General features: G+C 38.6%; 2 protein-coding genes across 3 annotated transcripts in view; one reads left to right on the top strand and one right to left on the bottom strand.

Moving 5' to 3' along the window:
* The window catches only part of SRD5A1 (steroid 5 alpha-reductase 1), a 54,873-nt gene extending 40,964 nt beyond the window's left edge, over positions 1-13,909 (bottom strand). The window contains exons 1-2 of one of the 2 annotated variants that reach the window (XR_011166212.1): positions 13,226-13,909; positions 1,224-1,390 (exon numbers count right to left, since the gene is read on the bottom strand). Coding sequence is in view for 1 of the 2 variants with exons in the window: in XM_069076877.1 (XP_068932978.1) it covers positions 1,224-1,390; positions 13,226-13,515 (457 nt within the window). In the remaining variant the exon portion in view is untranslated. The remainder of the gene's footprint in view (positions 1-1,223; positions 1,391-13,225) is intronic. The other variant, XM_069076877.1, reaches the window with a different exon arrangement.
* A 189-nt stretch (positions 13,910-14,098) lies between these two features.
* The window catches only part of NSUN2 (NOP2/Sun RNA methyltransferase 2), a 41,730-nt gene continuing 31,193 nt past the window's right edge, over positions 14,099-24,635 (top strand). The window contains exons 1-4 of the mRNA XM_069076876.1: positions 14,099-14,403; positions 14,629-14,786; positions 17,245-17,349; positions 21,774-21,879. Of these exons, the coding sequence (XP_068932977.1) occupies positions 14,299-14,403; positions 14,629-14,786; positions 17,245-17,349; positions 21,774-21,879 (474 nt within the window). The 5' untranslated portion in view covers positions 14,099-14,298. The remainder of the gene's footprint in view (positions 14,404-14,628; positions 14,787-17,244; positions 17,350-21,773; positions 21,880-24,635) is intronic.

Raw genomic sequence — 24,635 nt, 5'->3', positions numbered from 1 at the left:
AAGTTTAATAAAGTCTTCACATTAACAATTTTATCAAGCAGGCACATACTGGTCCTTATCATTCTTATAGCTGGCTTGAAAATCCCACCATCAGTCAATTCTGTAGTTTAGAAACCTTTTTCCAAGAACACAAACTAGTCCAGTGCATGAGGTGGAAAAAAGACCTGAGAGAACTGTGGAAGTGAAAAAGAGAAAATATAATAATTGTTCAACTAGGACTAGACTTATGTAATTAAGCATATTCTAATTCTTCCAAAAACCTATAATTTCTTAGATTGCAAATAGCTAACAGATGGTAAAAATTATGTAGATGCCTGAGATTATTAGTTTTAAAAAAAAAGAAAACTCAAAGTTGTCTCATTCATATACATCACCTGGTAAGGTACTTGGACCTAAGCACTGGTCTAACACTAAATATATAAGAGACTGTTGCCACAAGTCATGTTAGCAGGCTTGCATTAATTAACCAGCACAGTACAATGGTGCACCACTGGCTGTGCTGTCAGAGGACCTAGGTTCAAAACATACTTCTGATGTTTATTACCTGTGTAACCTTGAGCAAGTCATTCAATCTCTATGGGCATCAGTTTCTTCATCTGTAAAATGATGGGTTGTACTAGTTGACCTCTAAGCTTCCTTTCAACTCCAAATCTGTTCTCTTTGAGCTTACTTATATAATGAAATTAATGCTGTCTATAAAATATGGATTCTCTGGACCTGTTTCTCCACCTGTAAAATAAGGTAGTTGGACTAGATCATCTTTAAGGACTCTTTTATTTCTCCATCTATAATCCTAAGATTTCTGATTGTGTGGTCCACTATGAAAAATTTAAGATAATTATGTGCTAAACAATTTAAAAAAAAGTAATTCACATTTATATAACCTTTCAAAGTTTACAGATTACAGAAATGTCAATTGAAAGGGACTACAAAAGCCATCCAGTCTAAATGAACAAGGTTCTTTTCTATAACACACCAAAAAGTATCCAGTCTTTGTCTGAAGACCTCTAGAGAGATAATCTACTGTGTCCCTAGCAATCCATTGCCTTTTGTATGTTCTTATTATTATTAGGAAGTTAAGGCAACAAAGTTAATGTGAAGTTCAATAAGCCAGGACTAAAATCTACTTCTTTAGACTCCAAAACTGGTGTTCTTCACATTAGATGATATTGGCTCTCAATTATAGGAATGCTATTTTATTATATAGTTGTTACCAGACTCACCTGTGATAAAACGGGGATCTTTGATCCAGCTATCAGAGTATACTGCATAATTACTCAAGTATTGGCTTTGTAAGTATCCATTAAGGGTACAGAACACTAATGCCGTCAAGAATATGCAAATTGGTACTGGTTTTCCTCCACGAATCAGAAAGGGGAAAATTAATGACCTAAGGAAAAGAAGAAAAAGATATTTTAATATCCAAATGGACCTGTGATCTCAACAAAGTGGGGACTCCTTACAATGATGGAAATTATATACTATCTATGCTTAGCAATCCTGTGTGTCTCTTGTCCCTTTCCTCCCATCGCTTTGCCAGGGATGGGGAACTCAGAGTGGAGAGGCTGGTGTACTCAACGTTCTAGAGACCTTTCTCTCCTGTGAACATGATGAGGATGACGCAGGAGCATGCAGGCTATCTATCTGATCAGCCCATCTTTTAATGAAAAAAGACAGGCTGGCCATATGGAAAGAGAAAGGAATACCTAAGAGACAGCCTATGTGCTTTACTGGTATTCTCTTAATGTCAATATATTTTAATACCACCTTCAGATCTCAAATATACAACAACCTACTTTATGAAATTCTAAATAAAATTTCTTAAAATTCAAATCCTTATCCTTGTTTCATGTAACAACAATCATTCTAAGCAAGTCAGGATCTTAATATGTGGTTGAAATTATTGTATAAATTATTAACTATTATTCATAATTAAAGATTTCACTAATCTAGAAATACGCATTACAAGCCTCTCTTTTAAAATAAAGGCTTGGGGTAAGAATGACATCTATTCTATGTAGTTTTTCCCTAAAAGATCAATGAAACTGTCAAGGAAAGCTAAGGTCCAGGGGACAACAGTGCAACAATTGACCTCAATTTCCTATTACCGAATGCATAAAATAACCCAATGCTCAAGCTTGACAGCGGGCATACCACTGTGGCAAGTGTGGAGGCAAGGGGAAGGTCATTACCTGAATCAATGCAGTATCTTTGCTGAATGTCCTCTTCAAGCTAAAATAAGCTTCTTTTATTAAATGTCATCTAAGACCCAAGCTTAAAGCACAAGAGCTGACTGACTTTAAGCAAGAAGTCTAGCACTAAAACTATTTGGTCAGTTGTCAGGTTTGGCATGGAATAACCTCATGGCTGAAACTGCAGAAGGGTAACACAAAGGAAGGTGAGACTGATGTGGGAGCCTGTTGCCTTCAAGTGACTTTTCTTCTGCCAGCATACCTCTGATCACCTCACTGTCAACCAGAAGGAGTCTTCCCCCACCACTGACCCACAGGGAATAACTGCAGGGTGTCCAAGCAACTTGGATGTATCATCAGCATAAGGGAAATGAAAGTAAGACAAGCTCCTGCATGCAATTAAGCAACTATAAACAGATGCAAATGTGTCCAAAGTCTTTAAGAATTGTGCCCTGAAGGCAGAGGGGCAACCCAAGGACACTTTATTATTGTTATTATTATTGTTATTTAGTTGCCTAGGTTGAGACAGGCCTTCAGGAATAAATGAGTGGTGCAGCCTAGAGAGAAGACCCAAGTTCAAATCCCTCATCACATACTTCCTAGCTCTGTGACCTAGGCAAGTCACTTAATGGTTTGCCCCAAATTCCTCATCTCTAAACTTGGGATAACAAAGATCTCAAATGAGATAAAAAGTATAAAGCACAATATAAAAGTTAGCTTTTAAAAAAGGATCTTCAACTACTTTGAATAGGCATGAAATTTCAAGTTGATAGCTATTCCCATTTAACTTGGCTGTGTGATTAGTGTTGCATTGGAAGCAATGGGATGAGGATGGGAGGTGGTATTGTTATCCTTAAGATTCAAGTTTTTAGAGGCAGCTAGGTGGCAGGGTGAATAGTGTACATGTCCTGGAGTCAGGACTTTAAGCAAGCAGTCTAGCACTGAGTTCAAATATGACTTCAGACACTTAACACTTACTAGCTTTGTGACCTTGGGCAAGTCACTTAACACCAATTGCCTGCCTTTTGCCCCCCTCCAAAAAGACCAAAAAAAAAAAAAAGAAGCAAGTTTTTGGTGTAAAGTGGGCTATGACTTCAGCTTGGAGATCTGGGAAGAGGTATAGCTCAAAGAACTGAACTTATTGATATTCAAAATTTTGATATTCAAAAATGAACACAACGGGAGTATAGCCACTACCATTGTCTCCTATTAGTGAGACACACTGTTGCACACATCATAAGAGGAACTGTCCAACACATTGATGGCAAGTTCCATTGTTATCTCTTCTTCCTATCTCTCCCAGTATTCCTTTTTATTTGAGAATTAAGAAAACAAAAACATCTCAGGTATGCTTTGCAAATGCTTGATGAATATATCAATTATCAGTAAGCCCTGGGCTAGGGAGAAAACTGTCAAGGATAGTGTTTTGAAGCTAGGGAGAAATGTGATCTTGGATTTGGGATCCAAGCACCCCATCCTTTGGAGTCAAGTTTAGTCATGTTATTTTCACACTGGTCAGTTTTAATTGTTTTTTCTTTCCACTTACTCGGATGTCACATCTTATGTATTTTCTTTTTCTGGTTCTGCTTGCTTCACTTTGAACCAGTTTATACAAGTCTCTTGCTTCTCTATATTCCCTGTGTTCATTTCATACAGTACAGTAATACCCCATTCCATTTATGTATCACAGCTTATCTAGTCATACCCCAGTTGATGGGTAAATTGTTTTCCAGATCAGACACATTCTTAGTGCCAACAATGAATTAGTTTTCCCAGTACCCCTAAAACATTTGTCCCTGTTGTCTTTGAAAAGACTGAAGAAGGGAAGATTCTGGGAAGATGGCAGAGTTGGTCAGAAAGTTCTAAGCTCTCAAGATTTTCCCCCACAAAAGAGTTAAAATAGCACCTTAGGGCAAACAAAGTGTGGGTGGAGATAAATAAGAACAGAGGCATAACCAGGGTCCTCTTGGGACAATTTGAGAAGATCAGAAGAATCCCAGTACCAGATTTGGTCTCCTTGGAGAGTAAACATCTCTAGGCTAGGTTCCATTTTAACAGCAAGAAAGCCTCTTAAACAACAAGTCCTGGAGAGATAGTTGGTTTGTGAAGCTACCTCAAGGGCCACTGTAACTTTTATATGCCCTCCCTCCCCCCTCCCCCAACCGCCAAGCACAAGCAACTTCCAGGTTCAATTACAAGCATAGCAGACTCCATTTATTCAGTGACAGATTAAGGCAAAACATTCACAGAAAATCAATATCAAAATACAGGGTAATAGCCATTTACTAAGTTCTCAATTCAATCACAAAGTACTAAGGTCCAAGTATTTCACTCCTGAGCAGTACATTCATTTAGTCAATCACAAAGTCTTCTCTCAGTTCAACTGGAGATTAGTTTCCAATCATAAACAAAGTACATTCATTTGGTCAGTCACAATGTATAAAAGTCAAAAGTTTTTCACCCCTGGATCACAAGTGAATTACAATACCATTCATCACCACCAAGCACCTTCTCAAAGGGCAGTGGAGAGCACAAAGGCCACTTACCCCTAAGCCACAACAAGGTTATATACCATCACAGCATTCAACATTCAAGGACAGGTCTTTTCTTCATCTTGACCAGGGGCAAGTTCTAAGCAATCTCTGCTCCTGGGAAGACAAAGCTTAACAAAGCCACAATATATATTGCCAGTGTCCTCATCAGTTCACTCTCTGCTTGCAGAACAGTCTCAAGACCCCTGAAAACATCAGCAAGACCCTCCTCTAGGATTTCTGTAAAAATATAAGAAAATCCTCCTTCAGGGCTTCTGAACCAACAGCAAGGTTCCAAAGCCTCTGCAACAACAGCACTGTTCTTTACCATTACCAGCAGACGAATCTGGCAGAATAACATCAAGACAGAACAAATACCAGCACCAGTCATTCTTCTTCCCAGCTCAGTCCTCAGTTCTCATTTCTCTCTCTCCAGCAGTAGCAGCAGCCTCAAGATGTTGGCTCCAAGAAGATCTTCTGGCCTTTCTCTTCTTGGGCCTCTCTCTAAATCTACAGCACCAGCTCCTCCCAGTTCAACCCCATCTCTTCATATCAACAAGTCCATCCCACAAGTGGGATTCATAAGCTCTGGGTTTTAACACAACTCAAAAACCAAGCCAATACAAGGGGATCTTTAAATTCTATTACCATTACACCCTCTCATAGTGAGAGGACTTGGGAGTTTGAGACCAGGAAGATGTAGGAAACCTCTGCTGACCAAGAACGTCAGATACAGCTGTGCTACTAGGAGTGGAAGGGGCAAGAAGGAACCAGCACACACTGGTGAGTGCAGAAGCAGTGGGGCAGAAAGCCCCAGCTGTGGGCACTTACAGGAGGTTGGAGGTTTGGCTTTGGTTTCAGGTTAGAGGGTAGAACAGAAGATCTGGGGCAAGAGGCACCATTTCCCATCCCTCAGGGCTAGAGGTGACTACAAATTATTAAGCTATCTCCACAAAAAATGCACAGGCAAAGGAGAAAGAATCCAACCATTGAAATCTATTATGGGGACAGAGATGACTGGGGTTCATCTTCAGTGGAGGATAGATGCTGAAGTAAAGAAACCCCCAAAGGGTAATGTCAAATGGTCACCTGCCCAAAAAGAATTTACAGAAGATCTTAAAAAAGACTTTAAAAATCAAATGACAGAGATGGAGGAAAAACTAAAAAAGAAAATAAGAAAAATCCAAGGAAAACAAGAAAGGTTTGAAAGAAAAGTCAACCAACTAGAAAAGGAGATCCAGAATCTTAAGGAAGAAAATGACACCTTGAAAATTAGAATTGGGCAAAATGAAGCAAATGAAATTATGTATATATAAGAGATCAAAGCAAAATGTGAATAATGAAAAAAATATTAGAGAAAGTAAAACATCTTACAAGAAAAACAACAGATTTGGAGAACAGATCAAGAAGAGAAAATATAAAAATAATTGGACTAACTGAAAGTTAGGATCAAAAAAAGAATCTTGATACAATACAAGAAATAACTAAAGAAAATTGTCCTGAACCATTAGAACAAGGCGGGGGGGGGGGGGAGAGTAGAAATAGAAAAAATCCATGGATCATCACTTAAAAAAGAGATCCTATGAGGAATATCATAGTCAAATTCTGAAACCCCAAGCTCAAGGAAAAAATATTAAAAGCTTCAAGATAAAAATAATTTAAATATGGTGATGCCATGATTAGAATTACACAAGACATAGAACCAGAGATATTAAAGAATTGTAGGTTTTGGAACACAACATATGGAAGAGCAAAAGAACTGGAGCTCTGACCAAAAACATCATTCCCTGCAAAGTTAAGTATATTATCTTGAATAAAAAAAAAACCCAGACATTTGATAAACTCTTAGACTTTCACAACCTTGTTAAAAAATCCTGAACTTAATAGATGATTCAACATATGAGAACAAATATAAATATAAAGTATATAACAACTAATAAGAGATCCCAAAGGACAGACTGTTTACTTTTTATATATGTAAAATGTATGTCTAAGATTCTTATTAATAACTGAGTAGTTCATAAGAAAGATAGGGGTAAACCTGAGTATGATATGGGTTTATTTATTTATTTTTGCTTTTTGGAGGGGGGAAGGCTGGGCAATTGGGATTAAGTGATTTGCCCAAGGTCACACGGCTAGTAAGTGTTAAGTGTCTGAGGCTGGATTTAAACTCAGGTCCTCCTGACTCCAGGACTGGTACTCTATTCACTGTGCCACCTAGCCACCCCATGATATGAATTTAAAAAGTAAAATCATTTAGGAACAGCTTAAAAAAGTAATTATTTTATACAAATGAAGTACAAGAAAAAGATTTGATATACAGGAATTAGATGGGGGAGGAGGGCTGGTAGTTCTGGTAACCGAATTTCATCAGGAATGGTTTTAAGAGGGAAAAATACATATATTTAAGAGTATAAAAGTCTTCTACATTCAGAAGAAATAAAACGGTAGGGACATAAGGAGGAGGGAGAGGACAAGGGAGGGATTTTTAGAGAATGAGGGAATAGATAAATAGGGGTATAGAAGGGTGTTTAGATTTATGGGGATGGAAGGATAGGGGAGTGATCCTTGGAGGGGGATAGACAAGTCATAGGAGGGTAAGGTAGTGGGTAAAAGTAAAGTACAGGAGGCAGGAGGGATAGGAAACAAGAGATATGCACATACATAAAAACAGGGTCAGGGGTAGAATAGGTTTGGGAAAGTATATGTCTATATATATATATATATGTATTTGTGTATGTATATATCTATAACTATGGAGAAACAGCTAAACTTTATTGTAGCCTGCTGGGGCAGGGGGGAGGGTATGTATATATTTATAGCTATAAACATATCTATCTAAACTTTATTGTGGCCTTGTGGGAGGGGAATTGGGGGGAGGAAAAAAAGAACAAAGTAAAAAAGTACACAGCAGAGAACAAAAGAAAACTCACAAAGAAGCAAAAAAAAAGGACAATTCTCAATACGATGAGTATTATTTATCATATAGGTTTTCTTGAAATGAAAACTTGTTACATATTTTGAATCTTCTCTTATGTTCTGCTATGTACACGGCATACTTTTCCCCCTTCACTTTGTATTTAAGGTCTAATACTTAATTTATGATATATTTTTGTTTCTTTTCTCTATTTGTGTTCTAATGTTTGAGTTTAAAATAAAAATCTGAGAAAAACAAAAGGAAAGATTGAAGAGTATTTATTATACTATCTCCTAAGCACTGGGCAATAGTATTGAAATCCAAAACTGAAGACAGTTTCTCCTGGAAAAGAAGCTGATATCCGTATACGGGAGACAGCACATAAGGGGGAGTAAGTCAGTCGACTAGCACTTATTCACTGCCTATCATGTATCAGGCACTGTTCTAAGTGCTGGTGATAAAAAAAGAAGAGTAAAAACAAAGACCCTTGATCTTAAAGAACTCACAAGCTACTGCAAGAGACTAACATGTAAACAATTATGAACAATCGAGACAAAAGTACTAAGATTAAGGAGGATCTGGAAAAATTTCTTGCAGAAGGTGGAAATTTGGTTAGTAATTATGGTTGACAGAGATGGCTATTTTTTACTACCTACAGTAGCAATGGTAATATTGGTTTAATTATGGCTCTAGTGCTTACAGAAAAGGGGGTGAGATGCACATGGCTGCTAATGGTAACATAGGTGGGATTAAAATGAATCAGGGTGAGGTCAGCTGAGATATAATGGGTCAATGGCTCTTGTTCTTAAATATTTGCAAAAATTCCCTATATGTATTGGCTAGCAGACTAATTAGAGATATTTATTGCAAATGTTTCCTGTAATTGCTTCTTTTCCAACTTTAGTTGTATTGATTTTATCCATATAAAACCTTTTCAGTTTTATGTAATCAATAATCTTTCTTCATTAAAATGTAATCTCTTTGAGGGCAAGTGCATTTGTATTTGTATTCATAGTGCTTAGTACAGAGCCTGGCACACATAGTAAGCACCTAAGAAATGCTCTATCTAGAAATCTTCAAGCAAAGACAGAATGATTACTTCTCAGGTATAAAGAGGGAATTCTTGTTTAGTAATAAATTGTACTAAATGGCATTTAAAGATCCCTTTTTGTGTGTGATAACAAAAATCTAAGAAGTCTCTGTGATAAGGGTATGAAGCAGGAGGAATTAAAATAGTTGGACACATTGCACTGTTAAAATGGTTTACAAAACCCTGCCTAGGGAGGTGTGTAAGTACAAGTAGGATATACATCACCAAGATAACTGGTATTGAAAGTCATGCATGTTCATTTATTTTGGATTTTTCCCTACAATACTGATTGCTGGAAGAGAAATTATACTTTTAAGGAAGCTTTACAGAATGAATATTTTTGTTATATTTTTAATTTGGAAAATAAACACTGGAGCCAGGTAGTCTAATGATACAATTTGATTGATTATAGTAATGAATTATTACATGCCATATATAGTACATTTGCTGAAAAATACATATGCACGTGGAGGGAGGGAGGAAACAGGACAAATGGTGTTCAAATATAGAAATAAATACATTCTTTAACACTTCAGAAAACTTCAGAAACCCATAAAAATTACAGGTGTAACAGTTTAAAATAATTCACAAGAAACAAGACATTTTATGCTCTTTTTGAAATATGCTGAAAATAGTACTTAAAGACCATGAAGAATTCAGTACTTGCAGTGCTATCAAATGTTAAAGGAGCAGCTATAAAACACAAGCATAGCTAGATTTCTTTGGATAGTGTAAATTCCTCAGCCTCTGCTTCCACCTCTGGAGGTTACTGAGCAAGGGTTGAATGACTTCTTGTCTAGCAAGAGATTACTGATTCATTTGGATTAGAGACCTCCAGGTCCTTTCCAACTCTGAGAGTCCGATTTAAAAATCTGTTTTCTCTCTTTACTAACTAGAAAACTAAAAGCTGTTTTTTTTTAAACAGGAAATAAATTGACTTAGTGGATTTGTTTTTGTTTTTTACCTTTCAACATTTCATCGTTGGAAAGTTTCTTATATCTGCTTTCCTATCAGTACATTTGATACAGTAGCTGGTTTTATGTAACCCTGGACGGTTTTTCCACAGGTTGTTTCCTGTTGAATGTATTTATTTACTAGGTCTATCAGCCAATACTTCTATTTTCTAAATAAAAGTCTCCAAAAATCAGAGGAGAGCTGTTTGATTTTGCAAGCTATGTATATTACTATACAATAACTTAAAAGAAAAACTTATTTTTACATAGACAATTGAAAGTGCGCAATGAGACTAATTCATATTTGAATAGGTTTCTGCATGTCCCATTGAATATTCCTTTTCCCTTGCTTAGAATGAATATTTTCCCCTCTAGAGCTCAAACTAGATTTGGATTATTCCAACAATATTGGGTCAGCGACAACCATTCCCATGGTGTGAATGACCTCAAGGGTTTCTCTACATTTTAGGAAAAAGTCCTTCACAAAAAATAGCAATTTGCACACATTTGTAGTAGGCAGAAAGAAACCAAGAAACTTGGGTTCTAGTCATGACATTTCCATTAACAAAACAAATCGAAATTTCTCTGGTAGCAGTAGCCTATAAAATCAATGACTTGGACTAGATGACTTCGGAAATCCCTAACAGTTCTAAAATTGTGTACATGTTTTGTAATTCTTGTCCTCCTCTGAAGAACCACATTACCTTATACCTCTCTCACCACACTTTTGTACTCTGTGATTATTTGTACACAACTTATCTTTCATATTAGGTTATGAGATTAGACTATAGACTATAAGGACAATGATGCTGTCATATTCTTCTTTTTATTTCTTCACCTCTTCTTCAGTAGCCAAACTTAACAAAATAATAATAATAAAACTTAATGGAGAGGGCATGATGCCCTGAATGAGAAGGGCTACTAATCTCCAATAACTAGTAGAGGGAAAAAGGCAAGGGAGAAGGATATGGGAATAGGGATGGAAAGGAATTTTATGCAGCCACCAATCCTGAGTAAGTGGCATACGTGTTGTGAAACTATCGGTGCTCCTTAAGCTAAGATTCTTAAGCATTTTGTGTTGCAAAAGATGTTGCTGCCAAAAGTATTTCCAGTGGGGAAACATTTAAAAATTAGTTTAAGACCCAAGATTAAGAGCTGGAAAGCACCTTAGAAACCATCTAAGTCCAACCTGCATTGTGGTATTGTTATTTCAGTTGTGTCTGACTCTTTGGTAAGATACTAGAAGGGTTTGTCATTTTCTTTTTCAGTTCATTTTATGGAGGAAACTGAGGCAAACAGAGTTAAAGGTCTTGCCCAGCGTTACACAGCTATAACCTTGCAGAGGCAAGATTCAAACTCAAGTGTTTTGACTCCAAATCCAGCACTTTTCACTGTACCATGTTGCTTCTTCCTATATATGTCAACAAGAAATTAATGACTATGTTAATTTACCTTACAGACAAAACTTTTCAAGAATAATTAAATGTGCAAAGTGACAACAGACTGTTAACAATAAATAATTTTTTTTTTTTTTTTTGCTTTTTGGAGGGGGGAGTATAGGGCAATTGGGGTTAAGTGACTTGCCCAAGGTCACATGGCTAATAAGTGTTTAGTGTCTGAGGCTGGATTTGAACTCAGGTCCTCCTGACTCCATGGCTGGTGCTCTATTCACTGTGCCACCTAGCCACTCCCACTAACATTTCTTTATCTGCCTAATTTGATGTTAAGTTTTACAATCCCTCTGAATATGGGAGCAAGACAAAGTTGACTGATACAAAGAAACAAAGTACTTTGCTTCTATTTTGCCAAAGCTAAATATAGTATTTTCATACACACAAATGTGAGGGATAGTTTGCAGTGAAGTTTCCCCATTCTGAAAAATCAAATCTAGAATGGCTTCAGCATCCACTAGGCCTAAGTTTAGAAGTCACCTCACCTTACAGGAAACTGGGACTTATAGCAATGGAGACCCTCCCCAGTGCCACCTCTGCACAAGATATGCCAAATAAGGATAAAACTGCTTTCCTGGCCTTGTATCGGACACCCAATGTCCTTTGTCTCCAAGATAGATGCCAGCGCTTAGGTTGTGGGCCAGCCTCCCCACCAATGTGAGTGAAGGCCAGTTGGGAGGTTGGGTTTCTGCATTAGGTTATATAACCATGGGCTTGCTTCTACCTGGTGCTCTCTGCCTGGCAGATGCCATTTGAGCGACAGGGGCAGAGGGCCCTTTCTCATGAGAAAGAATAAAGACCTTTCCTGATCTCAGATTCAGACTCTGAACTCTTTTATCCCACACACAAATATTTCCGTGATTAACAAATACTAATTGGACTGTTTAACCAAGCTAACCTTCTTCGTCCTCTTCTTCATTCTTATCTAAACTTCATATCCTCAGTACTGCACACCACGAAAAGGAAATGTGTTTGGTCAAATAGGAACATTAGCAGAAATAATATTTCATATTCTTTCCCTTTTCTCCACATCAAAGGACAACACTTGTTCATGCACTTCTCACCTCACCTGGCTCGAATTTTTCAATAGCTTCCTAACTGATCTTCCAGTTTCCAGTCTCTCTCAAGTCACTTAAATTTGCCAGGTCCTGGGTATGCAAAATTAAAAACAAAAATCTCTGCCATAAGCAGCTTAATTTTATTGGAGGAAAACAACAAGTAAATAGGTAAGTAAACTACTAGAAAGACTGTAGACATAGAAACTTTGGAACAATTAAAGGTTACATAGACGCTGTGAGTTATGCCAAACACATCACAGATGTTGAGGATTCCAACGACCTGTTGGTTTACAGAGTAGTCTTGTCTTGTGAAGTTGTTTAATAACTCTATCCAGACTCCTTGTTTGGAAGGGACCTTACTCACAAAGTCCTGCTCCCAACCTCACCAGAAGGTTAACTCTGGAAATCACTGTAGGTTCTATCATGCTAGAAAAGGCTTCCAGTATGTTCCTGGCAACTGATGGGGTCAACTTTCCAAATACTCGCTAAGTACAGAGAGGCTCATCACCGGAAGATGGACGTTGCATCTATTCCTTGGCCACTGTGGTTGGTCTTTTGTTTCCGGAAGAGATTGAATGACATCGCGATTGATGTCTTAACGACAAATTAGCCAAAGAAAACAAGAAATTACCTTTCAAGTCCTACAATGCATTTAAAAAGTGAGGCTAAAAAAAGGGACAAAGGTTTCTAAGTGGGGTGGAGGGGGCCGGGGCTCTCAGGTGAGGCTCCCTGTCTGGCACCGCGCATCCTCAGGAGAAGGATGGCGTGGCGGGACAACACATATCAATGACAAAATAGGAGCCACCAATGCCTCCTACAGCGTCCCGGTAGGAGGGGCTCTCTTCTTTTATTTGAACACTCGACACCCAGTCTCTCCTTTGCCTCCACCTGGGGAGCAAAATTCACCGGGGCGGGGGGCGCTTTTAGAGGGGCTGGAGGTCACCCCCGACTCCAGACACCCCCGGTTCCTTTGGGGAAGAGGAAAAAGAGAAGGGGGAAAGGGGAGGGATCCCCATGCCTCACACGCCGTTACCTTTGTAAATAGTGGGTGACGAAGATGGCCAGGAGAATGCGATTGGGCCAGTGGCTGAGGCGCTGGGCCGGGGTGCAGGTGACCACGTAGAGGGGCATCAGCAAGCTCGGCAGCTCCTGTACGACCCACGCCAGCCTCCCCGGCACACACACGCCTAAGCCGGCGATGGGGCTGCTGTGGCGGCCGTAGGGCGACCCTAAGATCCATTGCAAGACGCAGAGCATCAGCTCGAAGGAAGCTACGAAGAGGGAGAACGTTTCAAAAGGTCCTAGTTCCTCGGCGCGCATCATGGTCCCGGCAGGAGGGCTGGGGCTCTGGCCGCTGCAAAGCTCGGGACTTGGCAACAACGCCCCTGGGTGAGGGAGGAAGGAGCAAACAGCGGTCTGCGATCTGAGGTCGCGGCTTTATTCCGGTCTAGACGCCAGACCTCAACCCAAAGACAAAGTAACACTGGACAAATCTAGAAGAACCGGCGAGGAAGATTTCAAAGGAGGCGGCTAAGGGGAGGGGCCGAGGATCGGAAGGTCAGGGGCCGACAACATCGATTGGGCAGGCGGTCCTTTTAACTCCGGAGAAAGGCCTACTATTGCACTACAGGATCTCCTTTCTCTCCTCCCCTTCATACCCCCGCCCCCAGAAGATCCACGTGTGACCGATTCTCAACAAATCAAGAATGCCGGTAATTCTAAGAGTCACCTGTTTTCCCGAGTCGCTCTGCCTGTCTCCCCAGACCTGCCCACGAGCCGCACCGCACTACGCCTGCGCCCCCGGCTTAGGGTGCCAAACGCAGTGCCTGCAAAACAAAGCCCTTCACAGAAAAGACTTCTGGAGGTTTTGTTCTTATGGTTGTCCGCTGTCAAAAACGTTGCCGGCTTTCCAAGGGCTTATTCCAGCGGAGAAGTAAGGTTTCGGGGTTCCTGAGGATTTCTTTCCCACTCCTAGCCATAGGCTCTTAGGTAGGCAACGTTTCCCTAGGCTGGGGCCTAAGGAGAAGGCCCCCCTCGAGGTGGGACGAGCCCAGCGGCATCATTCTGAAGCTCTTGGCGCGTCGCGTGGCCGCCGAGTTCGGCAGCATGGGGCGGCGGTATCGAAACCGGCGGCGCTCGCAGCAGCAGCCGCAGCAACGCCCGGAGTCTAGAGAGGACGCGGCGGACGGGGACGGGAAGCGGGATAAGTCGGTAAGGGCCGTGCTCCCGAGGGGAGTTGGGAGTGGGGCAGCCGGGACCGGGCCACTGGAGAAATGGGCTGGAGGCCCAAGCGGGGCGGACTCCGGAGCAGCGGACGGTGGGGGCAGCCTTTGTCGGCCTCTCCTTGTGCTCCTGGCCGCCGGGGTCCCCGCGAGCTCCCTGCACTTAGGAGGACAGCCGCGGGTGCCCTCTTCATCTTTTTTCGCCTTTTTTTAGGGCTGGGAGGGCGGTTACCCCGAGATCATCAAAGAGAACAAGTTGTTTGAACACTACTACCAGGAGCTGAAGATCGTGCCCGAAGGCGAGTGGGAGCAGTTTATGCAGGCCCTCCGGGAGCCCCTCCCAGCCACTCTGAGAATCACTGGGTACAAATGGTAAGGCCTGGGTGGGCATGGTCCAGGAGGGTAGGCCAGGGTGGGCTTTGCCCGGGAGGGGGAGGAAGATGGTCTGCGCCTTACACAGGCTCTGGGAATTCAGTTATGTGACCAGCACGAAAAATGACAAGTATGCGTTGAGGGCTAAGGGAAATGTGAAGTTGTGAACCTGTGGTTTAGAAAAAAAATAATCTCAGTATAAATTTTTAAAAAGTTGTCTTCCAACAGTCTTATAAGAAAATCTCTCTTTTGCACTTTGCACAGAGCATAATCCATGATTTGACCATCGCACTTTTTGTGTTCTGAATTAGTTGCTACAAATACTATCTTAGGTCCTGTTATCGTAGACATTATTCAGTATTGAATATGTACTTTTTTTTACGTCTTTTTGCCTAATCTTTCTACGGTATTCCTGACCCTGTCATCTGCCGAGGTCCAATGTGCCTTTCATCTTTATGTGGGTTGCAGGACTGGCACACGTTAAGCCTTGCCCGACTGTGATATCTATGATATATATATATATATATATATAGACTATAATATCACATTATAGCTTTTTCCTCTCATACATAGGCTGCCTGATAATGTCTTCTGTCATGATGCTTTTAAGGGTCAGGTAATATGTTGAAACTTGCTTTTATATGCATATTACATTTTTTCTGGGTCAGCCAAGATTTGAGTTTCTGGAGGGTGTGTGTGTGTGCGGGCAAAGCCAGTCATTGTGAGGCAATGAGGCAGCTTTGAAACTTTGACATGCATAGTTTTCCAAATATCATCTAGTCACCTCTCCCATTCATTTCTCTCATTATCTATTTGTATATACCTACCATATAGACTGACTAGGCAATAAGCATTTTTTGTCCAGTTGATTTTTACTGCATGAATTGATCTTTGGAGAGGCCATAGGCCTCATAAAGGGTAGCTGCTATGTTTTGGGCTTTGATGTGCTAGTCACAGTATTTATTATTCATAAGGGAGAGAGCACTTGGAGAACTTCAGTCTTACTAGATAATCCTTCCTTTTGAAATTTTTACTGTTTATTATCCATGGTAAATACCGTTGACCATCATACATCATCTTTTCTGGGTTAGTTGGTATAAATATTTAGAAATTTGTTTAAGGGCTATTACAGTGATTGGTTTTTTTTTTTTTTTAGTCTTCTGTGATCTTAACACGTATGAGATATTCCTTGTTGGCAGAAAACCTTTAAGGCTGCATTCTGTTTTACTGAGTCAAATGTGTTTTTTAATGAAATAATAAACTCAGTAGTATTTTCTTACAACCAACATGAAGTAGTAATCTGCTGTAGAAACTTATTTGTCAAAGCTGTTTGTTCATTTCTCTTCTGGGATGTAGTCTAGAGCTAGAAGGAATTTCAGACTGTTTGTCCAACCTCTTCATTTTACAGGGAAACAGGCCTGGGGAGATGAACTTGTGGCAAGGTCATACAGGTACTAAGCATCAACAAGTTGAATTTGACTCTAGGCCTCTACCGACTCCAGAGTCAATACACTCTCCCAAGTACAGCGCTGATAGGCTTAATATGCCATACTAACATACTTAATACTTGATCATTACCATAGGCGGGGTGGCAGATGGGTTAGTAGTTATTGATGTCTTCTTGACAACATTTTTTTGTTTTTATCTGCATCTTTCCTTCCCTAAGAAAGTTTGTAAAATGATTCCACAATACTTTGGATTTGCCCTATTTTATACTTGGTTTGGTCTAATTCTTCCGAATTCTACTTTCTTAATTGCTGTTTTTAGTATCTTATAATCACATTGGAAACTGAAGTATTTGTAGTTCAAATATTATAATTCTGCTATCATTGGTGATGAAAATTGAAGTTTTGGAATGATGGGAAAACTTTTATTTTCTGTCTATTTGTTATATTCTCAATAGTGCCAAGAAGTTTTAAATGAACTAATGATATCAATCAGAGTAGGAAATATGCTCAGGTCAGTTAATGCATTAATTTTTAGACTATAATAGCATATGTTACTGCTAAAAATGTTACTGCTCCCAGAAAAAAATTACTAATGAGAAAATGTTCTTAACATGAGCTGTAATGAAAAGGATTCTTTGGCCTTTGGGGAAAAGAATTGCAGAATTAACTCACCTCGATAGAATTTTTCCTTACTGTCTTTTGCCTTCTGCTTTTATGACTAAAAGGTTTAGATCATAGAAATGATATTGCAGGAATAATTCTAGAGGATAGTAATAAAGTATGTTTTAAACCCATCACCTCTAAAGTAGCAGGAAAATGGGAAATGTTTAGGGTTTTTTTCCCCAATAAGGGCAATGATAAAAATGACAAATGCCTTCTTTTCAAGCATAAAAAAAGTTAGCTTTGGATTGTCAATGTGTTTTGAAACATTTCTTAAGGGGAAAAAGTAAGGTTAAGTTTTCTTTTAAATCAGGTTGACAACAATTAAACTATATGTCCCCTCTCAACAGCCATGCAAAGGAAATTCTCCATTGCTTGAAGAACAAGTATTTCAAGGAACTAGAGGATCTGGTGGTAGATGGTCAGAAAGTTGAAGTACCACAGCCTTTAAGCTGGTAGGTAAAATCAAATTACTTATGTCTGGTTACTTTGGTATTTTAATCATTGCTACTGCTGGTATGCTTAATTTTTCTCTGAAGTAAGCTTTGCAACTAAACAATGGTTTTGTAGCCTGATTGATTAGTTTCTGTTTGTTATGCTGTCACTACAGCTTCTATACCTAGTCCTCGCTTTTGTGAGTTGGGAAACTGATACACATTAAGTCATACTAAAAATGAGAGTGTGAATGAGAATTTGTTAATATGTGGGGAAGGTTTATATTAAAATAATTGATATAAATTATGTAACAAGTTAAAAACAAAAATGTTATATAACAAGTTAAAAGATGAGAAAGGATGTATGGGGCAAAGAGGAAAAACACAGGAATTTGAGACATCCCAGGCACAGTCAGTGAGCCTTGGTAATAAAAATATAACTGAAATTCTTACCAGTGCAAAGCATCTAGTTTAATTTCACATTTTCCATGTAACCATGAAGAGTCAAATTAAAATTTCATCCAGTTATGCCAAGATTTCTAGTTAAATTCAAAGCAGTGATATGCTTTTAGCATGACTCTTTAATTCTAGTATTATTTGAAAGGCAATCTAAGACCCAAGGACGCTGATTTCACTGCCTGTGATGACATATGAACTTAACCCAATATTCAGTCTCTTTGGCAGAATGACTGTAGCTTACCTTTGCAGCTTTTTATAACACTTTGATATGATTTTTTGCTAATTTTAGAGAGTGACATCCCTAATGTTTCTGCCTCATTCCTCTTAGACCAGTATGCCCACTGTTTCAGAACTTATTGCACATGTTTGTCCTGAAATTTTTATCCTGTTCTGCTCCCATGTTGAACCCACCTGACTCCTGAGTAGTACATTCAGAAATAATTTTTTTTCTGTCCTGCTGTTTGTGTCATTTCTTTGCCGTCTGTCATATTCTGCTTTGTATAGCTGGGTTTTTGTGTATGATTTTTAGTTTAAGGTAAATCTGATATAAATAACACAAATTTAAGACTCTGACCTGGCTATTTTGATATATAGAATATTGAGAGAAAACAAAGTATTACACTCGTAGATCTATATCTAGAAGGGGCAACAGAATTAATCTTGTCTGGCTTCCTTATATTTTCTAGACTAGGAAACTAAAATTGTAAGAGATTAAATATTGTTATTTTTGTGACATTGAATAGATAGCAGAACCTATATTTGAATCCAGAGTTTCTGACTCCACATTCATTGTTCATTTTATTATACAATGATGCCTTCAAGTTTGTTGGTCAATTTTGAAATATCTAGGTTATTTTATGAGTTATAAAGATTTTTATAATAGTCAATGAAAACTGAAAATAAAAATTGTAAAATAAATACTTTTTTTCTCTAAATTCTTAGTTTTCAGCTACATCAAGGTATATAACCATGCTTTCCCCCTTTTTACTTGCCATCTAGGTAGCACCATGGATAGAATTCTGGAATCAAGAAGGCCTGAATTCAAATCTAGCCTTAAACACTTAGTTGTATGACCTTGGGCAAGTCACTTAACTGTTTTCTCACTTCCTCAACTGTGAAATGAGAGTAATAATAGTACCTCACACAGTTGTTTAGAAAGGATAGAATGAGACAATATTTGTAGAACAATGCTTAGCATAGTGTCTGGGTCATAGTAGGTGCTATATAAATACCAGCTATTAATGTTATCATCATTATTATTATTTATTGTTATTATTGTCTAATTGTCAGTGGGTCTTGTATATTTCATGTATTTTTGTTGTTGTTGACTATTTGGACCTACTTTTTCTCTTTTTTCTTTTGTTGAGCACTTCAGTGTTCCATTGCATCTTCATCAGATTGAGGAAGAAATTATGAAATTAGAAGTAAATTTATTTGACTCAGTTAAGTTTTTTTGAGGTGAAGAAGTTCGAAATTCATCAATTAGGCTTTTACTGAGTACTTACCATATATGTGTTCAGCATTTTACTAAGTAATGTGGAATAAACAAAAGAATTATATGAGGGATTAAAAGGTTGGTCTGGTTGAAGAAATGAAAGTAACACAAATAATACTGGTGAATAGTTTATAGCCTCATAATTTTTTGTCTAAAATTTCTGTAATCTCTTCCTGTGCATTAATCTTGAAAGTAATTCCATAATCCTTTATCCATTCACACCAAAATGTGGACTATGTATTTTGAGCTCAAGTGTTCTATTGGCAAATCAATTAAAGAGTAGGAAATGATTGAAGCTCTTTGTGCAGAGGAATAATATGATGAAACTAGTGATCAAGGAATATTTAAGGAGAAAGGGGACCCATCAAAAACTAGAGTGTGGTCTGAGAAGAAGTCAAGAATATAAAGAATTGTCTGAGATGTCAAGATCATTAATGCAGGGTAGAGGGAGAGTTGTGGTTGATGGTATGGTGCCAGATACCCAGAAGGATAAAGAATAATTAAGTCAGAGGAAAAAGTAATAGCATTTGACTATAAATAATATATATATAATATATAAATAAATATAATAAATAAATGATGGCAAAAAAACAATAGGAAAAAATTTTCAAATTATCTGTGAATTTCATTTATCTGTGGTATAGCCATTATTCACTCTTGCAAATTTGAGGCATATTCAGGGATTCACATATATTGTTTAGAAAGAAGTCCTTTTTATCAAAGAACAATTTCAAATCAATACAGAATAAGTACAGTTATAAGGGACAATTTACTAATCATACTTCCAGACCTGGATTTTGACCTGACATTGTTTTCCCAGATCTGTGTTTTGTTTTTTTGTTTTTAACAGTAGGGTGACATGGGCCTTGAAGATATTGAAAGGATATCCTGGGATGGGGATGGGGATGGGGGGGGGATCTTTGTTATGTAAATCATTATAACATAAAAACTTTCTACATAATGAAGAAGCTTAAATTTAAAATCAGCTTTTTAGATCTTAGTTGCCTCATATCTAAAATTGATTCATTGTCTAAAATGTCTTAAGTATTGAAAGTTCATACATTAAGAAGGCAGAATAAACTCAACTGAATCTTTATGTCTCTACTGTCCTTTTGTATCTAATGCCCGTGATTGCTACTGGGATCTTTTCACCGTACAGGAAAAATGTAGTATAACTAGGTACTCATTAAAAGTCATATTTTACACACCCAGAAAATTATGTTACTTGTAATCAGTCCTCTATCCAAGATCTTTTTTTTTCTTTTTGGCGGGGGGTAAGGTAGGGCAATTGGGGTTAAGTGATTTGCCCAAGGTCACACGGCTAGTTTTTGTGTTAAGTGTCTGAGGCCGGATTTGAACTCAGGTCCTCCTGTCTCCAGGGCCGGCACTCTATTCGTGCCACCTAGCTGCTCCATCTATCCAAGATCTTCACAAGTGCTGCGTTGTGCTGTGGAGGTAGCCCTTGGTATTAATGCCACAAGAGTGATCTCTAGAAAGCTTCACCAAGCTGGAGAGACCTCACAGTCTGGTGATGGCTGTCTTACAAAGATTTAGTTTTAATTTGGAGAGGCTCATTACCAATTATTGTCTGTACAGCACATGAAAGTGTGGGGTAGTTATGATTTTCCTAGGTCAAGGGAGTCCCTGCACTAATGAAATAACATGACTGTTGAAGTATAGTCTGGCAGACAACCGTGTTTCCCCGATAATAAGACCTATCTCGAAAATAAGCCCTCCCCTTACTGTGTAAGATTCCTCTAAAATAAGCCCTCCCCCGAAAATAAGCCCTATTGAGATTGCTACTGTAGTGAAGGTGATCCCCTGCACTACATGCTACATCACGGTACCCTCTGTATGCACCGTCTCCCCCCACCGTGAAATGCACGCCGCGCTCCGAGCTGCATCCAATCAGAGCTGCAGCAGTGAGTGCCTCATCCTGTTCTTCCCCAGTGATTTGCTTATTGAATAAAGGTACATTTTTTTGTTCACATTTATCTGTTTATTAAAATTGCTGTCAATGTTCATTAAAATAAGCACTCCCCTGAAAATAAGCCCTCTGGTGTTTTTCTGTCCAAAAAAATAATAACACAGTGTCTTATTATCGGGGAAACAAGGTATATTCAGTCTATCTTCACAGATTTAAGCAGGTCCTTTTAGAATTTGTTGAAATAGTGAAATGAATTGTATCGAGTTTTCTATTCCATGGAGAGCCAATACGGTTCAGAAATGAAAATGTACAAAATATATGTGTTTCTATTCACAGTTTCATTGAAAGGCATTTTGTTAGAATTTCATGCTTTATGATGGCATTCTTATTTATATTTCAGAGGTATTGTTTTAGACATTTTAAAATTTATCTATTTTTAGACTACAAAGTTACTGAACTATCTTTAGAAAAAATAATCTGCTGATTTAATATTTAGCTTTCTTTTTTAATCACTTGATTATGAGATTACCAAGTATCTCCAACATTTTTTGGTTTTTTTATTAGGTACCCAGAAGAGCTTGCATGGCACACAAATCTGAGTCGAAAAATCTTGAGGAAGTCTCCACAGCTAGAAAAATTTCACCAGTTTTTGGTTAGCGAAACCGAATCTGTAAGTTTTGTTTTTTCAGACATGAACTGAGAGAATATATTACATTTGAGAGGTACATTAGAAATTGAGTACCACTATAGCCTTTTCCCCAAATCTGTCTTATAGTTTAATTCAACCAGTGTTTATTAAGTATCTACTAAGTGCAAAGTTCGTGGCACTGAGGCCACAAAGGCAAAAATGAAGCTGTTCTTTACCACAAGAAGCTTACATTTTAATTAGTATAAGAACATTGCCATCCAGAGAAGTGAAATGACTCCACCAAGATGACAGAGCTGGTTAATGGTAGCTTATGAGATCCACATATTGCTGAGTTTATGTCAGCAGTACATTTCTCCTTGGGCACAAGAGTATTGTGAGGACTTGGTCAGGGAAGAGGGGGATAGAGAGTTGGGATTTCCATATCTGCATTTTAGGGTTGATTCTTTAGCAGGTGACTGTAACCTACCACTTTTCCTCGTTCTCCTACACCCTCCTACTTCTAGGAGCTACAAGGAAGGAAAAGCCAAGGATGACACTGTTGTCATCAAATAAATAAAGTGTTCTTTCCTTTCCTGGTAGCTCAGCCCTATCTCAGAAAAGAGGCAGGCAGGGAGTCTTTTTTAATCTATGCTAGTTCTCACAGCATTAGAGTTTATCAGAGAAGAGTCACAACTCTATAAACTTTTTTTTTTTTAAAGCAATCGGGGTTAAGTAACTTGCTCAAGGTTACACGGCCACTTATTTCTGGATGTGGTGCTAAGTATTGGAGCCCGGATTTGATCCCCAGGTCATCCCGACACTGGGGCCGGTGCTCTTACTCACTGAGCCACCTGGCCACCCCTCTATAAACTATTTTTACTCCTCAGATGGTTGAAGAATGAGGAGCAAAGTAGGAATGAAAGAGAGATTGTGTCTTCCTAGAGGCTTAAGAAGTTAGAAATTGGGGCAGCCAGGTGGCACAGTGAGTAAGAACACTGGCCCCAGAGTCGGGAGACCTGGAATCAGTTCTGGGCTCAGATACTTAACACCCACACAAAATAACTGGCCATGTAACCTTGAGCAAGTTACTTAACCCCAATTGCTTAGGGGCGGCCAGGTGGTGCAATGAGTAAGAGTGCTGGCCCCAGCGTCGGGAGACCTGAGATCAGTTCCGGCCTCAGATACTTGACACCCACACAAAAATAACTGGCCGTGTAACCTTGAGCAAGTTACTTAACCCCGATTGTTTTAAAAAAAAAAAAGAAGTTAGAAATCACAGCAGAAACCCTTGGGCTCAAACAGTAGAATAGTTCTTTTTTGTTGGTTGCCTCAAGTACCAGGGTCTTCCCAGGCTGTTCTCCTCACACCTTCAGTTATCTTCCCGTTATTTTCATTCCCATTTCCCAAATCAGGGAATCTTGGAGGCTCTGTGGCTTAAAAGTCAACCTCTTCACCTTTTTCCATTATTATCCTGTCCACATATACATCTGAGCCCTCACATAAGGGACTCTAGATGGAAAGGGGGAGGACAGATGCTGAGGTTTACAAAGTACTTGACATTTCAGTCTGGGCTCAGAATGAAACAAAGAAAAATGGAATAGTATTTAACTTTTTTCATTTTGTGGAGACCCTCTAGCCTCAGATGCCATTGATCTGTGTGGAGGTCTTCAGATAGCATCTGGATAATGACTTATCGGGGATGAGATCTTTAGTTTGCTTAGGGGTTGAATTGAATTAAATGACTTTCCAATGCAGTTGACAGATTTTTAATATACTGGTTAAAGAAAGAGCTTAGATAATTCATTTGAAAGACTATGTTTCACAATGTGTGAAAATGAATAATACTTCCAACTTTATAGAAGTCTTCTATATCAGTTGACTTACTTAAAAAGCCCAGTTTAAAAAAAAAATATTTTAATAATTGAGTTGTATAGAACCTTCAGAAGTGATCTAATCCAGCCCATTTGTAATAAAGAACCAAAGGAATTTTAAGAATTTATACTCACTTTATTTCTTGCTTTCCTATTCTCCTTAAAGTGAAACTTTGTGGGCCTGAGGTTAGATATTTGGGTACCTCACCAAATGACAAAGATCTAATTTAAGACTATGACCAAAAAGGCACTATAAACTCTATAAATCCTTTTTGACCCAGAGATACCAGTATTATGTCTGTGCCCGAAAGACATTTGAAAAAGAAGAAAAAGAGCCATATATACAAAAATAATTAGAGAAGTTCTTTTTGTAGTGGGAAAGAACTGGAAACAAAAGAGGTGCCTATCAGTTGGGGAATGAGTAAGTAAATTATGGTATAGGAACATAATGTAAATGCTATTGTGTTTTAAGGTGATAAAAAGGATGATTTCAGAAAACGTGGAAGATTTGTACAAACTGATGCAAAATTAAGTGAGCAAAGCCAGGAGAACAATTTATATAATAACAATAGCAACCATATAAAATAATTTTGAGAGACTTTGTTAACGATGATTTTAGAGTAAGGATGGTGAAGCATGTAGCTCTCTTTCTAACAATATTTTCACACATTTTTGGGTGTGTCCAATGTGGAAATTTGTTTTGCTTGACTATGCATACTATGGGGAGAATCACAGAATTTACTTGTGATGAACCTGGAAAAGAGAGAGACTACAGCTTATAGATCCTTGATATATTGTCACTCTCAAGATCCTGTAGACCTTTTTCGTGTGGTGCCCCAGAGAGCAAAAATAGGACTAGAAGATGAAAGTTCACAGTAATGTAGATGTTGTCTCAGCATAAGAAAAATCTTTCCCCAAAATGGAACT

The sequence above is a fragment of the Petaurus breviceps genome, unplaced genomic scaffold (genome assembly GCF_028583685.1).
Source record: "Petaurus breviceps papuanus isolate PSGF00001 unplaced genomic scaffold, PetGlider_PUasm1.0 151, whole genome shotgun sequence".
In the NCBI taxonomy this organism is placed as follows: Eukaryota; Metazoa; Chordata; class Mammalia; order Diprotodontia; family Petauridae; genus Petaurus; species Petaurus breviceps.
The sequence above is the reverse complement of the archived record's forward strand: the minus strand, read 5'-3'. Positions and strand labels throughout refer to the sequence as shown.